This window comes from Toxotes jaculatrix, chromosome 3 (assembly GCF_017976425.1).
Source record: "Toxotes jaculatrix isolate fToxJac2 chromosome 3, fToxJac2.pri, whole genome shotgun sequence".
Taxonomy (NCBI): Eukaryota; Metazoa; Chordata; class Actinopteri; family Toxotidae; genus Toxotes; species Toxotes jaculatrix.
Window position 1 is genome coordinate 19,693,151 of NC_054396.1, and position 16,264 is coordinate 19,709,414.

At 39.7% G+C, this 16,264-nt stretch overlaps 1 protein-coding gene across 1 annotated transcript; it reads right to left on the reverse strand.

The window, feature by feature from the left end:
- Positions 1 to 3,076: 3,076 nt before the first annotated feature.
- Positions 3,077 to 4,774, reverse strand: hrh1 (histamine receptor H1). Its single transcript, XM_041034574.1, is given in 1 exon segment — positions 3,077 to 4,774. A coding segment is annotated over 1 exon segment (1,677 nt). The 3' UTR covers positions 3,077 to 3,097.
- Positions 4,775 to 16,264: the final 11,490 nt, after the last annotated feature.

Genomic DNA, 16,264 nt, shown 5'->3' on the forward strand with positions numbered 1-16,264 from the left:
ACCTGGTAGTTAGGGGTTGGTTTCTGCATCTGAGCAAAACACAAGGAAGCTGCCATCTATAGTGTGCTGTGTTCACTGTATTAGATGGGAATTTGGCTGCATCAGGGGCCCAACATGAAGTTTTTGCCCTGGCGCCCATAAATGGGTTAATCCAACCATGTACAGTGTGTAGATTAAACTTCATTAGAGTTAATTAGACCACGTTAGTTTTAGCTAGGTGTACCTAATAAACCAACAACTAAGTCTAATGGAATATATTCAAATGCACAATATTTGCCTGTTTGGTATTGCCACATTTTGAATGCTGGGAGAAATGACTAATGTCCCTCAAATGACAGAGATACTCTGGTTGTCATAATGAGGAACATCATTAAAACGCCATTAAACACCATTAACTGATCATTAGAATGATACACCAAGACTTTTGCGCTCTATTGCCAATAATAAAACTTAGAGGGACTGAGGCCAGACAGCAGCTGGCATTTATTCGCAAAAGTGTCCAAACTGAACAACTTAAAAAAAAAATCAGAGCATCCAGTGGCCACTATGAAAGGTGATGGGAACACTGTCACAATGGGACAGAAAATGCAGTAAATATCCTGTTAAATCAAGAACAGCTAATACATCAGTGCTTTTCCTTTTCCATTTTGCTGACAGAGATATACTCAGTGCAATCACACACAAGCTTCTTCACATCATCACCTCTTCCAGCTCAGTTCCACCCCCCTCTGATTTGTTTGATTTGGCTAAAGTAGTGACTCACAACCCGTCTGTGTTCACTGTAGACAGGAAACGTTATTGGTTTCTTGATCTATATTTTGTTGGGAATAAAACATGACAGGCCTCTTTCGGACATTATACTATATACATATTAAAATATGAAACACAGTTATAGGATTCTGACATGAGAAAAATGTTATTTACAGAACATAAACTGTTTTTAAAAATCTGAGCACATGGTTTGAATAGATATTGTGAGGATTGTAAAATGTTAATGGCATCACCGTTTGAGGTTTGCAGCCACAGCTTTTTCTCATTTGAGACATACTGTAATTGTGCTGTGATGTTTTGTGTCTAGAGCCTGATGGATGCTCTTTGTGTATTTGTTCCAAATTTTTAATCAATACAAATGCATTTTAGGACTCTCAAATTTATGGTTGCTTTTCCACAGCATTGTGGAATGATATTTGATGCTCTTTGGCTAATGACATGAAAAGAGGTGCGACATCACATTATAAAATTGATGAATGTGTAAAGCTTAGCAATCAGTTCCTAAAGGGCAGTTTTGTTAGAGGAAAAACAAACCTTCTGCAGTTTGATAGAACGATTTAAGCAGTTGCCATGCAGGCACTGAGGTGTTTTGAAAATGGGATTCAGATGTGCAGCCGACATTTAACTGTTGCACAGAGATAAATACAGATATGTGGCAAATAAAAGGAAAAAACACCATAAAGTGTCTTAGTAAGGTGCTGGGCCACCACATGCCACCAGAACAGCTTCAGTGTGCCTTGGCATTGATTCAACAAGTGTCTGGACTGTTTGTGCTGATTTCCAGTGACCCTTCCTTCTAAAAGGACAAATGGACCCAAACACATGGACTTGCACACTTGTCAATATGGTGAAGGATGACTCATCTGACCACATCACATTTTTCCTCATCTCTGTAGACCAGTGCCTATGGTATTTGAACTGAACTCTGAAATGTCCATTCATCTTTGTAAAGATGAGTTTATGCACTGCAGCCCTACTATAATATCTCTGTTCCTGCTGGCACAGTCCTGCACTGACACTTTCAGTCACCCGAGGAGGAGATGCTCTTCTGTTTTTCCTTACATGTCACACTGCTGCATGAGCATCATTGTCATCATGTGCGCTGTCGACCACAATTTCCGATCCTATTTACTGACGTCTTTCCCATAGATCTAAATGCAGATATCACTTTAGTCATGGTTCCTAAACACCAGCCAGTTGAGCAGTCTGAGTAACTGAGGCTTCTGTTATCCGTGCCCCAGCAATGAACCCTCTTTTAAAGTCAATCTTTGCTCTTGCCATCTGGATACAAAGTCAGAGTCAACTGATTAGCATTTTTATACATGCCACAGAGCCTGATTGGATGTTAATTATTTAATTGTAACATGGTTGCATTTGTTATGTTTCTCCACTAATTTATTCAGGTTTTTCCTTTCATTTATCACCTGCCTGTATATGTAGATATGAATTAATAAGTTATTTGTTCTGTGTTAGTTCATATTTTTATTCACATTATATGTTTTCTAAGACACTCACAATGGCGGTAAAGAGACAACGAAGCACAAATGTGTAAAACCGAACCAGAAGATTTCCAGAGGTTGATGTTGTTCAAATAGTGGTTTTAATGTGTTAAAAACACGATTAAATCATTTAAAGCTAAACCCTATGAAGAAGGGTGAAATAAAAGGACAACTGAACTGATCCCAAACCAGCTCATCAGACACAGAGACTTGTGTTTTTCCTGGACTGACTGATGTGTCATATCCTGTTTTAATTATGAGAAAACAATGTGACAAAATACTCACAAACATATGGAAGTGCTTGTAAAATGTTAAACATTTTCTATCAGCATCCTGTTGTATCACATTAAATCTCTGTTTCTCTACACTGATAGTGCAAGAAAATAAATAAATAAAAAGGTTTTCTTTAAAAACACATTCTGGACATAGTTTTCCTTCATTCTGGACCAGAGCCAAGGCCATAAATTTGTGCTCCTGTTTCCTGGGTTCAGAGATCAGGTTCCTTTGAGTTTAAAGGCCTCTAGTCCTGGACACACTTTATTATCATTGTAGCATAACAGATACAAAATAAATAACATTGGATTCAGACATGATCCTCAAGTGTTGCCACGAGTCTGAGAAGTGCAGTAAGTTACAAAAATAAGATCGAGAACTGACACTCAGAATACACCTATGGTTTTATCTGCACTTTCAAAGCCTATGAGAGTTTTCTGAGACATTCAGTTCATTCAGCTGTTTGACTGTTGTCCCTTCCTTATCAGTGAACATCAGCAGCATGAAGAGACCAATGATTTTGTTCTGCTTATTTATTTTCTTTTCACAATCCATCACAAACGAATGTTCAAAATATTTTTGAAGACCCGTTTAAAGTTCCCATTGCAGAGCGGGTATATGAAAGGGTTGAGAGTGGAGTTCATGTAACCTAGCCAAATGGTGAACATGTGAAGGTCATGGTGCACACACTCTCTGCAGAATGCCATGACCATGAAAGCTATGAAGTAGGGTATCCAACACAACAAAAAAGCAGCGATTATAAAGCCCAACTGCTTGGCCGCTTTGTGCTCCTTATGGATCCTCAGGCTTTGGATACGCTGACGTGATTGGTCAATAAACTTTTGCCACGTCTGTCTCAGAGTCACCGCGTTAGCTGGGTCCAGTTTGGCATCTTCAACCCCTTCATCAGTCCAGGGTAGAGCGTGACTGGGGTCATAGTTGTTATAGAGCGCGGACGTGTATCTCTGCACGTCTGAAACCTGACTGACATCACAGACACCGCTAACTGAGTTTGGCACCGTGACGTGACATTCATTTAAAGATGCTTGATGTTTGTTCTCATTATTCCCCTCTGAGCAAATTACGTCCTGTGGGACAGAGGGTCGACTCAGGGGAATCTCAGCATCTGGCTGCTTCTCTGCAGGGGACAAAGAGCACCTTTTGGCTTTCCGTGCCATTCTGAATCGTTTTGTTGTCATGGCAATCAATGACGTCTGCTGGCACTTTACGCCAATTTTTCTGTGAGATCTAGAAGGAGCACCTTTAGTCTTATCAGAATCTTCAAGGGAATATGCCTGATCTAGAGTGTTCTGGTCCAGCAAGCGTTGCGTTTTAGACAGTTTGACTGGAGCCTCACACTCTTGCTTGGGTGATTTTGAGTCATTTTTCTCAGGCATTTTATCATTTTGTCCATTCTCATTTTCCCCAAACGAATCGGTTGGATGGATGATTCTCTCTCTGTCCCTCAGATGTTGTCTCACAGCCAAGTAGATGTGTGTGTAAAACCACAGCATCAAAATTGAGGGTACGTAGAAGTTGAAGACGGCAGTAATAACCTTAAACCATGTGACAAAGCGAAAATCTGTGTCGCACTTGTTCTCCTCCTCAGGTTTAAGGTCCACATGTGTAAAAGACCGCCATCCTAAAATTGGAATAATCCACATCATCGAGAGCAGCCAGGCTCCAGAGATCATCACACTGGCTTTTCCCCTCGTTCGATACTTTAGATACTTCAGCGGCTGTCTCACTGAGCGGTACCGATCCAAACACAGGATAAACAAGCTGAAAATAGAGGCTGTGCTTGCCACGTAGTCCATAATAAGCCAAAATTGGCACACGGCCCGGCCCAGTTTCCATTCATCCTCCAATAAATACACCAAGTTCAGAGGCATAACTGTGGTCCCTACAATCAGATCTGCCACTGAGAGGCTGACAATGTAGAGGTTCCCGACGGTGTGGAGGCTCTTCTCTCTCTTAACGGCGTAGAGAACGAGCAGGTTCATAATAATGGTGAGGAGAGAAAGGAGTCCCAGAAAGACTCCCAGCAGGGCGTTGTGGAAGCGGTCATGGAGGGTCAGGGTGTGATTGCTCCTCGGTGAGTCACGATCAAGGAGACCACTCCAGCTGTTATTGCTGTTATTGGCATAGCTGCTGGTGTTGAGGTCTATGGGAGGTGACAGACCAGATTCCATCATGGTAGGTGAGATGGCCACCTCCAGATTCAGTCACATTGTGGAAAACTGTTGACCAATGTGTCTTTAAGTGTGGGCCAAAACATGCATGAACGGGCAGGTTTTAATCAGGTGAGGAAGGTGGATTTAATCTGTTTGAATCCAACTCTTAAAGCATTATGACCAGTGGAAAAAAGATAATCCTTTAAATACTGGAAAAGGCTTAATCAGTGTTGTGATGATCTGTAGTCCATTTGTCAGATAAATCCAAACTGTTAATACCTGAAAAACATAAAGTGCATTACAGATTAGGCTACTGTTACAATGTCTCACCTGATGAGAGATAAACTAAAAAAGACAAGATGCAAGCGTTTATATCTTTTTTACTTTTTTTCATCTGGATTTACAAACATACAGCCACAACACTAAACCCAGATACTGGTTTAATGTTCGTAGCTGTTCGGTGTACAGTATTAGAAGGCTAAAATCTCTCTTGCTCTTTCTCTCTCACTGTCCAGCTGGCTTTCTTTAACACTCGCATGAGGGGAGTGTGGCGAATCCCATCGACTACACAGCAGTAGACAAACTGTGTGCGACTGGAAGAAAGGAGGCTGCATTCGGTTCAAGAGTCTATTCAAAATAGTCTCCGTAACATCTACTGTAGGTGAACTAACGTCATCATTCTATCCATCTATCCATCTATCTATCTGTCTGTCTGTCTGTCTGTCCGCCTGTGTATGCTATCTATGTCTGCTTACTCACTGGTGACACACACTCAGGAGGAGGAAAGAAAAAAACCCCACCAAGCTCACAAGTGTTTAGAGCTTTAGTAGGAAAAAAAAACAAATCACTCACAGCAGTAATGGGGGCTGAAAGGTTTTCAGCAGAGCATCTTCAGAAAGTGACTCACTCTAACTGTTATCCTGGTTTTGAGATTGAAATGGGGCAATGCTAGAAGACTAAAGACACATTTATTATCATGAACCCCTGTGTTTACATGCCCTTGCCTCCACCAATTCAATAAGTAAATGAAAAAATAAGCCAGGGAGACTGAGAGTATTGGAAGCAGTTAACGAACTATGGCACTGCCCTGTGGATGCTGTATGATGGATGTTAAGTCTCCATCCAGATGATTTATCAAAAGCCCTCCAGCTTTAGGGTACAAAACATTTAAATGTTGGACACACTGGCAGCAGCATATTCCAACAGTACAAGCTTCCTTAAGTGGAAAAGTTATTTTTATTTTTAATAGCATTTTTTTAAAACCAATTCCTATGTAGAATCACGAGAAATGTGAAGGACTAAAAGAAACATCCATGTTCATGCTGTGTGGTTCCCGTATGCTGTCTCTCATGTTTGGAGCCTCACATAAAAAAGAGCTTTAAGAGAAGAAACTCAATTAATGGACACGTGCATGTTTTTCAGATTCCATGAATCATTTTGGATTGTAAATATTTTTCTCGCTCTGTTTATAGCCTCTGTGTTTATACAATAACTGCCTCCGCATCGCAAATATTTAGGAACATTTTTACTCACCGAATTCGCATAGAATAACAAAATACAGGCGGATGGATGAACAGAAAGATAATAATAATAATAATAGTATTAAAAAAACACACTTACACAAATGTGCTGCGTGTTTTCTGCATTTGAGCAGCGCTCCACTTATCGCACCAGAAATGGACAGGATATTTATCCAACACTAATTGTTCAATATGATTATCTGTAATGACCAGTGCCTGTCTGATTTCATTAGAAAAGAGAGGGAACACAGATTAATCGTGCTATCTCTTTGCCCTGTTGAGACCTGATGGAGCCAATCTATCAAAATGAATAATGGCTTTCATGCGAAATTCTACAAGTCGGTGCGCAGAGAACCACCTGTTGAGCTGCTGCAGGATCACACATGCAAAAACTTTATGAGGCTTTTTATACGGTATGAGCACGATCGACAAACTGCATATTTTTGAAAACAGTCGGACAATGAAATAGCTCAAGTCAGCTGTCATTAAAAAAAAAAAAGTTTATCGGCTCAACAGTGTGAGTTATTGTAGCCTGTTTTGGCGTCTGTCCAGTAAAAGTAGACATTTTCAGACTTACCGCTCAACGCGAATTCCCAAGAAAATCCGTTTTTATTTTCTTTAATTCCAGCTTGTATTCCAAGTGAAAATCAGTAAACGAGTGAAGGACAGAGGTTTGAATGGCAAAGGAAAACTCTACCTCCCCCTTCCCCCCCCTCCTCCGGTCTCTGCCCAGCTCTCTCTCTCTCTCTCTCTCTCTCTCTCTCTCTCTCCCTCCCTCTATCTCTCTCCCCCCTGTCTGGACTGAACACAGACTTTGGAGTTCATATGATATCAAGCTGAATAAGTGCAGCCATAAAAATTACCTTGTTACAGGAATGAGATTTCACCTGATGGAGTGGCGCATTCTGATTCGCAGTGCCATGATTCAGTGTGCGTGATTCACTGAACGGTTACACGCACACAGTGAGAAAGGGGGTCTAGTGATTGTGATGAAAAAAGAAAAAAAGAAATTCAGAGGTCGATGAACTTTAAGGTCTATGACATCGCAGTTTTGTGATGAGGTGCGGTTACTGGTGAGTGACTGATAGGCTACAGGAGACTGTGGACATCAGTAGCAAGGGACCACGGTAACATCACGAATTCCTCCAATCACAACACACAAGCCAAAATGATGAACCTGAGCATACAACGTGCCGAGCATCCTCATTGTTTAAAAGTGGACAGCAAGACACACGACAGTCATGGTCTCCAGCAGCACTGACTGGGTGCAGCTGCACAACATTAAAGCATAAAGTGAATTTGCGGATCTGACCTGGTTTTATGAGTCTCCAGATAAATGTCTCACCAACTGTCTCAGGCAGCACGTCCACCAACGCCAATGTGCGTCTAACCGCAGCCAGTGTGTGGGTTTCTGTAGGACGTAAGGATGACTGGTGTGACTTGGGTGTGCGCCACCAGTCTGTTCTGGACTTAAGTAATACCTCAGATTAATAAAGGTGGCTTATATTTTGTGAGATGTGAATCAGATGCACTTCTTTTGGAAGAATCGAAGGAATTAACTCACAATAAAAAAAAATTAAATAAAATAAAAAAAATGCTCATTTAATGTATCAAAGTTGCAGAGTTAAACAACTACAGTGAAAGTGAAAGTTTGAATAGAGGGAGGGTTCTCAGGATCTTATCACAAGGCTTTATGACACTTGCTGTAAATCTTTATTACAGCTGATCCAGGAATTCTGTTGTATTTTTGTTTATGTCCTGTTTTTTTGAGCTGCAAATGCTTGTTTATGCAGTGTCGATCACTAACAGCCTGAACCCAAAGAATCCAAAACTTCACACTTCAGTCAGGCTGCTCCTCAAACAATACAAACATATTCAACTGCCAAAAGCTAACATGTCCCCAGATAGCTGTTACTTTCACCGTCAACATATTACTGAGCAGATGACAAACAGTTGCCTTATGACCAAAAGCTCATTAGAGGATGTTTTGTCTGAACTGATAAGACATTTGCCAACTGTAAATTTGATTTTCCTGTTGGAACAATGCCCACGGTTGAAGGCATGGGGTTGCACACTGACAAAAAATGGAGGATCTTAATGATCCTACTGATGTGCTGATTCTGAGAATCATTCTGGACTTCATTTTGGATTCTTCTGGGCTTAGACCCATTGTGAAATGGCTGCTTGGCCAAAGGGAAGTCTGATGTGTGTATGACTGTAGTGGAAAGTTCAAGGGGTCAGAAAACTCAAGTGGTTTTCTTTTCATCGCAAGTTTTATGCACACAGGAAACACTGTAATGTATGTTCATTACAAGGTGTTAGTAGACACTCATTTAGAAACTGGAAGGCGACCCTGACAGTGTCATGAAAAGTAATATCCAAAAAAGATGTTTATTCCAGCTGGATGTGTGAACTGTGTAACAATTTCTTGGTCTGTATGTAAGTAGAGGGTCAAGAAATACAAACTGTGAAAAGCAAAAAAAAAAAAAAAGAAATACTGGCCTAATGGTGGTGCTGCGAGAGAGGTCACAGAGTTACCAGAGTCAATGGATTTTACCCACTTGGAGTGTAACTGTTCACTCTTTATGGTGATACAGCTCTAGTTTCTGAAAGCTGTCGGTCACAAAAAGCCTGCACTCTTTGGGAGAGCTTGAGGTAACTCCAGGTAACTTTAATCGTTTTAAACAAAAAATTACCTTGTAATACACCAGTTTGGACTGTTGCTGTGGTGTAAAATCTAATTAGCGTAATCAGAGAAGAGTCATGACCTTGAAGTCTAGTGTTTTAACTTTTTGTATAACTTATGGGTGTCAGGCATTTTTTCCCAGTTTTTTATTTTATTTTATTTTTTCCAATGTGTTTGAACCACTAAGTAGTATTTGCAAAGCAATTAGTGCAGACCATTAAGGAATCTGAGAGCAGCTGTGCTTTAGCATAATTCTGTTTTAGCCTGTTAATTTGAGATCAGACGTAATTATTCCATCATCTTGAGATAACAAATGAACGTTTTTGCTGAGCTTTGTCTGATAATGGCCAATGTGTAAAAAATGCCATCAGAATATTCGCTTGAGCTGGTCCAGGGCAGAGTCTTCCCATTACAGTGACAACACAAATTGCAATATTATAATTATATTTTGCTTTATTCTGTCTGTTTACACAGTCAAAGTGTTTCCACAATCGACTTTAATCAATTGCTGTGAAGTAAGCCTAATATGCAGCAACAGCAACAACTGAACTGATTAGTTTTATGTGTGTCTTTTGTAATGCACTGGAATTACATTACGTGTTAACTGCTTGTGCTGATTGTCTTATAAGGCAAACAATATTTAGTAGTAATTGCTTGCATTGTAAATGTCCTTATTTGCCTTCTGCTGAGCTCTCAAGGCAGTCCAGCTGCTTCTTGTCTTCGTCTATGTTCTCCTGTTCTAAGTTTTTGTGTTGTGTGTTTTATAATGGCTAATGTAACATTTGGGCGAGGGACAACAGTTGCCTTCTGGCTAGTGCTGGCATATTTACATGATGATGACCAATGTGCATTATCTCTGAAAAAAAGAATGAAAATAAATAAAATAAACTTACTTCGGCAGTGTCTTGATTCTCAGACTTTAGATCATTTTCACTCCCACACAGGTGTTTTCAGTTATTTTGGGCTGATGAGACCTTTCCTCAGGAACTGTGTGGGCATGTACAAACTATGCTTCATTGGCACCTCTATCCTCACTCTCCTCTTGTGTCTTTTTTTGTGTTGGGTTGAGACAATTTACCTCTGCAGGAGTCTGGAGTTTGGTGACCTTAGCAAGCCCAGAACATCACTCTCCTCAACTTCTAACCAAGAAGAGGTCAAAATCTGTCAGAGTAACACATTTTCTACACATGGGCTGTGAAGGCGAAAGCAACATGTCACCAGCACAACAGTGGCAGCTGGGAGTCTGCCGTCAGATGGCCACAGAGCTGAACTGTTAAAAGTGGCTCTTGGTCACTGTTACGTGCATGAAGCTTGTGTGACGTGTGAAGAGTTACATAGCTGGTGTAGACAGCTGCATTGTTGAATGACAGAAAGTTGAAAGGTGTCTGGTGTTGACAGGGTGTAGCTGAAAACACCTTTGTGTGTGCACGGGACCTTTAATTCAGAGGGTATAGTTTGTGTTACTTCTGCCCCTGTACATGATGATGATGCACCACCAAAATTATTTTAGGATTATAGGGGAAAATGGTTGAGTGTTGTTGCCATCCCTGCTCTCGCCTGCAGGAAAATCTGCGGGTGAAGAGGTGATGAAAAGAAAGAGAGGAAGGAAGGAAGGGCGGGAGGGGAGAGGGAGAAAAGAAGGATGAGATGAAAAGGGGACCAAGGGTTTGAAGAGAGGGAACTGGAGTTTGTGTATGTTTGTATGTGTGTGTGTGTTTGTGTGACTTGTGAAGAGGATAAACTGCAGAGGAAATGGTAACCTAAATTGAAAGATTTGTCAAGAAAGGAGCAGAAGGAGGTGTCCCTATATTGAACTCCTGGACCCCTTTGGGAAAATCCCCGCTTTCAACAAATACCATCAAGAATGGAGCTGCTCTGTGGCCAAAAAGTGGGCAGCTTGAATGTATTCATGAAAACAGGATGCCAGCCATTATTTACAAACAGCCTGAATGCTTAGTTTGCCCCCTCTGGATGGAGAATAAAAAAAATTGTCAGCTTCTATGAGGAGAAGGACAAGGATTAGAGGACAACAGCAGGGTAGCTGTGGGATAAATGAGTGACTGCAGATTTTATGGGTTGAACAATATTTATTTTCCAAAGTCCATTCAAAATCTGCGTTAAAGGCAGCCACCATCATGCTAACAGTACATAAACGAAGATTTAAACTGACAGACTGTGATATGAATGTGCAGTATTGACAAGGGTTGTCTATTTCTGCTCCACAGCTGTGTGTCAGTAATCAGATTTCTTTTGTGTGTGTGTGTGTGTGTGTGTGTGTGTGTGTGTGTGTGTGTGTGTGTGTGTGTGTGTGTGTACCTGTTTGGCATGTCAGTGTGTGTGCAATGAACGCATAGTGGATGTGATAATGTGTGTATTCTAATTTGTGTGTGTGAATGAGTGCGTCAGAGGCCTTCCTAATGTTATTAAGGTCAATCTGTACTATGGGAGGCCATAATGGCCCATAATTACTGATTGAACAGGGAAAGAAACAGGCCAGTTACAGTGCATTGTTGTGTGAGGTAATTATATCTTTCAAACTGAGCCAGCTGCTTCTAATGGGAATCAATCACTGGTCACGAATATCAGTTTTATTATTTAAGCTACTCATTTCCAGAAATTATTAACTGAATATTTATGCACCATCTTCATCCACAGTTACTGGTTTTGACCTAAAATAGCTTTTGTTCATATCAATAGATCAATATTTACAGCTAAAATATTGGGTATTTTCTGTTAGACATGAACCAATATTGCATTTCTCTTTTCTGGTCGCTTGCCATACAACGCTTGAAAAGCCATGTGCGTTTGGTAAGTCAACGGTGACATCTGCTGGTCAGGTTTGTAAATGCTGAAATATTCTATAAAAGGATTGAGAGAATGTAGCAATCATTTTGTATGTGGCAACATGTGGGGCATTTACAGGCTAATAAAATGGACCAAAGCTCCTTTTAGTAGTTGGAATCCTCACAACCTTCTGTAAAGCCTTTGTAAACTGAAGGCCAGTACGATAATCTCCACTATCAATCGCACTCAACAGTAGATCAGTGTCTGTGAAAATAATAAGAAGAGAAAATCTCCGGCTAATCTCCCTTCACATGTGGGATTTACTCTGCTGTTAGCACTCAGAGTTGACTTTGCGACCTTTCATCCAGCCTCTGTAAACAAACCAAAATGTGAACCTTCAAAACAGTAGTGAAGGAGACTCCAGGATGCCAATCATTATATTCTGACAGTGCGATGTCCTCTTCATTTTAGAATATCTACAGAGGGAAGTGTGGGTGTCCTTGATGTCTTTAATCCTCCAATTATTGCTTATTCCCCCCTGTCCCAAACATTCCTCCTTCACTCTTTCTTTTCTTAATTTAAAAGCTTAAAAAAAGGAAATTTTCGGAGCCTTAAGTAAAAAATAATGATACCACATGGCAAAAGCCCTGCATCAAAAATGTTAAAGTAAAAATGTACATTATCAGGAAAACGTACTCCTGTGACTGTTATACTGCTGTACACGAGATTATTATGTATCGCTCATAGATACCTTACTCATTTCATATCAATCGTGCAATGATATAAAAGTTTTTTGTGGTTTGTTGAGATAAAGCGATTTTTTTTAGCTCTTTTATAGATGGCTGCAACTTTCATTGTTGAATTAATTGTTTGGCTTCTAAAATGTGTGAAAACTGAGAAAATGCCCATCATAACCTAGAGAGCAACATTACTTCCTGTTCTTCTGTCCAGTCGGTTAGCAGAACATTTCCTTGTGATCTGTGCTGTGTAAGTATAAAATGGCATGAAATGAAAATGTCTTCAAATTTGTATTTAAGCACAGCACTATAATGGAGTGGGATAGTCAGTAGTGAACTCGCCTTTCAGCCAGCAGAACTGGAAAAAAGCATCTGTCCTTCTGACGTGTCCTTGAGCAAAACATTTAATCCTTAGCAGCACCAGTGATTTGGATTTGTAACAGTGGCTGTGTATGAATCAAATCTCTTTAGAAGAAGGACTGTGTTAACATGTAATTTCAGCACTTCAGTCTTGTTATTTTTGATGACCCATTTATATAAAACCTTTCACAACCTAAAGGGAATACAGAAGGTTTTGTAATGAAGACACTATATTTCATCACATCACTTAAATTGTTTTTTTTAATTAAAATTTGCAGGATTTGCGCTGCAGTACCCAAATTGAGTAAAAAATGATTACAAAACACATTCTCTGACACATTGCGTCAGCCAGACAATTTGAATAAGGTCATCAATCTGCTTTCCAATGGACCTGATTTCAACATTTTGTTGGCACGTCAGCATTTTTGAAGCAGTGCTGCATCTGATAAGTGCTTTTGTCAGGCTGCATATCAGAGCCCTCTTCAGCAGCAGTCTTTTTGCAGTTGTTGAGGCGAGGCGACTGGCATTAACTAGAATGACAGAGGCCCACTTCATACACCCTCTACATAATCTTCGCTTTCCTTTTTATAAACCTCTCATCAGCCTCCCTCTCTCTCTCTCTCTCTTTCTCTCTGGCTAGTTCTCCCTCTCGCTCACCCTGTCTCTCTCTCAAATCCCTCTTCTCTGCCCTCGTCCACTTAATTTTCTCCAATTTACTCTGCTTCCCCCACCTCCTCTCCTCTCACTGCCTTCCTCCATCCCTCAGTCTCTTGGGCATTTTGCAGTCACATAGTCAGGCATGTGAGGTGAAGGACTTATGTAATCTGCTCTGTGCATACAGTCTCTCTTTGTTTGTCTTTCTCTCTACAGTGGTGCTATTTTGACAATGGAGTGGAAGCTACAGAAGTCAAATTCACTTCTTGTCTTTCTGTGGAGGAATCCTATTGTAAACGCATGTCTAGACCTTTATGCACACAGCTGGATACTGTATGCCAGAACAGGTCCGAGGTATAAGCAAACTAAGTGACTGCTTAGGGCCCCGTGGCCACCAGAGGGCCTACAAGAGAGCTTGAAATATTGTTGTGAATATGGAAATCTCAATGGTAATACTACAAAAACACAATATCATGTTGGTGGGCTGGTTTTATCGATTCTGGCTGCCTCTATCAGAGCTTGTGTCACCTTCATGCGCACTGTGATTGATGTTAACTGCACCCCTAGATCAAATTCTGCTTAGGGACTCGTAAATGGTTGGGCCGGTCCTGCTGTATGCTGTCAACCGGACATGTTGTTTACTTGCCAGTCAAAGTAATCAGGTACCTATTACCAGTTTTTTGATGATGTTACAATGTGATTTATTTAAAAATGACCTGAATAATACCAATATAATAATGTTAATATTTTAAAGAGCATCGAGGACACATACAGCCTTACATACCAGTGTCCTGGTATAAGATATTATCCTGAACACTAATGAGTTGAAAATTATTTTTTACAGTTGAAAAATTTCTCTTTACTGAAAAAAAACCCCGAACTAACCAAAAGCTTTATCCTTCCTGACTTAGCAGAAATAGTGAAGTGTTTGTGTAAAGGATAATTCCATCCCAGCAAATAGCCAGCAATGTGGAGGTAGGCAATATTCAGTCAAATCCGTCTGATAGATAGCAGAGAGGCTCATCATGCAAGTCTATCCATCCTGAAATTCAATTTATATTCCACCAGTTACACCTCAGAAAAACCTGGTCTGAATGAGAAACAGCTGACTTCAGAAATCTTAGCCCATGACATTCCAAATAAGGACTTATATTTATTTCAGACAGAGTGAATGTGATATTCTGAATTGTACTCAAGTTAATAAATAGTTGCATATGTGCGTGGATTGCATTTACCTTGTGAGAGGCTAATTTCTTTTGAGATTATTTGCCACTAAGGCTAATTAAAAGACGAGATGTGATGGGGATGTTAAGTTTAAACCTTGAATGTGATCAAAAACCAAGATAATGTCCAAACTTTAATTACTTATAGGACTTCTTACAGAACTTATTTGCACTTTATTTTCAGCCATTTTCATCATAAGATGTTTTCATTCTGACAAAGTTGAAGTCTCTCTGTTATTCACTAGAAGTTAATAGTGAAGTTATATAATGACAAAAGAGTTCACTGAAGTTCATGCACCTTATTATGTTCTGCATTTATATACAGAAATCAAACAGCCATTTTGGCTGAGACACAACTTCAAAATGATAATTTCTATTAGGCATCTGACTCAGTTCTCGTTGTCTGTAACAGACACAGCATATAACTTAAATGTGCATGTGAGCGAGCGTGTGTGTGTCTGTGTAGGTTCCTGGGTGGTGGATTGACTTGAACCCAGGGGCAGTCCTGGAATAGACAGAGTCACTCATCTGTATCTAATGAAGAATAATGCACTGCACTGGACACAGACAAAAGCCCTGCCCTCTCGCACACATGAAGACACACAAACACACTCAGTGACAAATATGCATACATATTGCTACACAGAGTCAATGGATGCACACAGCTTGACCCTGTAGGCCCCATTAACAGTTTATGGGCATTAATAGCTCACACACAGCTTCATCGTTTCACATTTTATACATAAAAAGATAAACAAGAGAATTAAGTGGGAGCTCATTTCAGCTGCAACTGGATCTGAGAAAAAATAAAAATGAAAAAATATTAAAACAATGCTAAAAAGAAAAAAACAATTAACAAAAAAGCATTATTCAAAATTTTACTTCTTCCGTTGCCTGAATTCCAGCTGTTTTTTTCAGATCTTAGTATTGTTGTGACTGTATGTACATACGTATATTTCCATTTTAAAAGAGCGTCATCCTTATATCCACAATGACCCAGCTGATAAATAACAACTATGATTTCTTTGATTGAAATTGGAGATGTGGCTGAATTATAAAATTACTTTCAGTGTCCTGTGGAGACTTTTCACAAATTTGTATCTTCAGTTTGGTGTTTCATTGGCCCCCAATAGCTTTTAGGGTATTTAGTACTGTTTCTGTCTCTGTACCACAAGTTAAATAAAACAAAATAACTTAGATTACTATAATGTCTAAAAATCATTACGTTTATCATATCAAATATTGAAAGTTTACTTTTCAGTTGTTGTTGAAGAAAATCAAAACCTTCGATCAATAACAACATGATATAACAAAGAATAGTTTATAGTACTTCATTGATTAAAATGTGTGACATGAAGAAAAATTTCATTTTGATAGATGAGAAACTGCAAAGAGATCATTAGACTGTATCATGTGCTGAACAGCTTATAACAGTGCACATTTTCTGCAGATATAATCATATACTTGTGATTGAACAAAGCCATCTTATAATGAATCTTTTTTATTATTTTGTCTTTTTTTTGTGGTGTGGTGCACGTTTGCAACAAAGCAGAAAGACTCCATGATTTGGTGATGCTAATGGC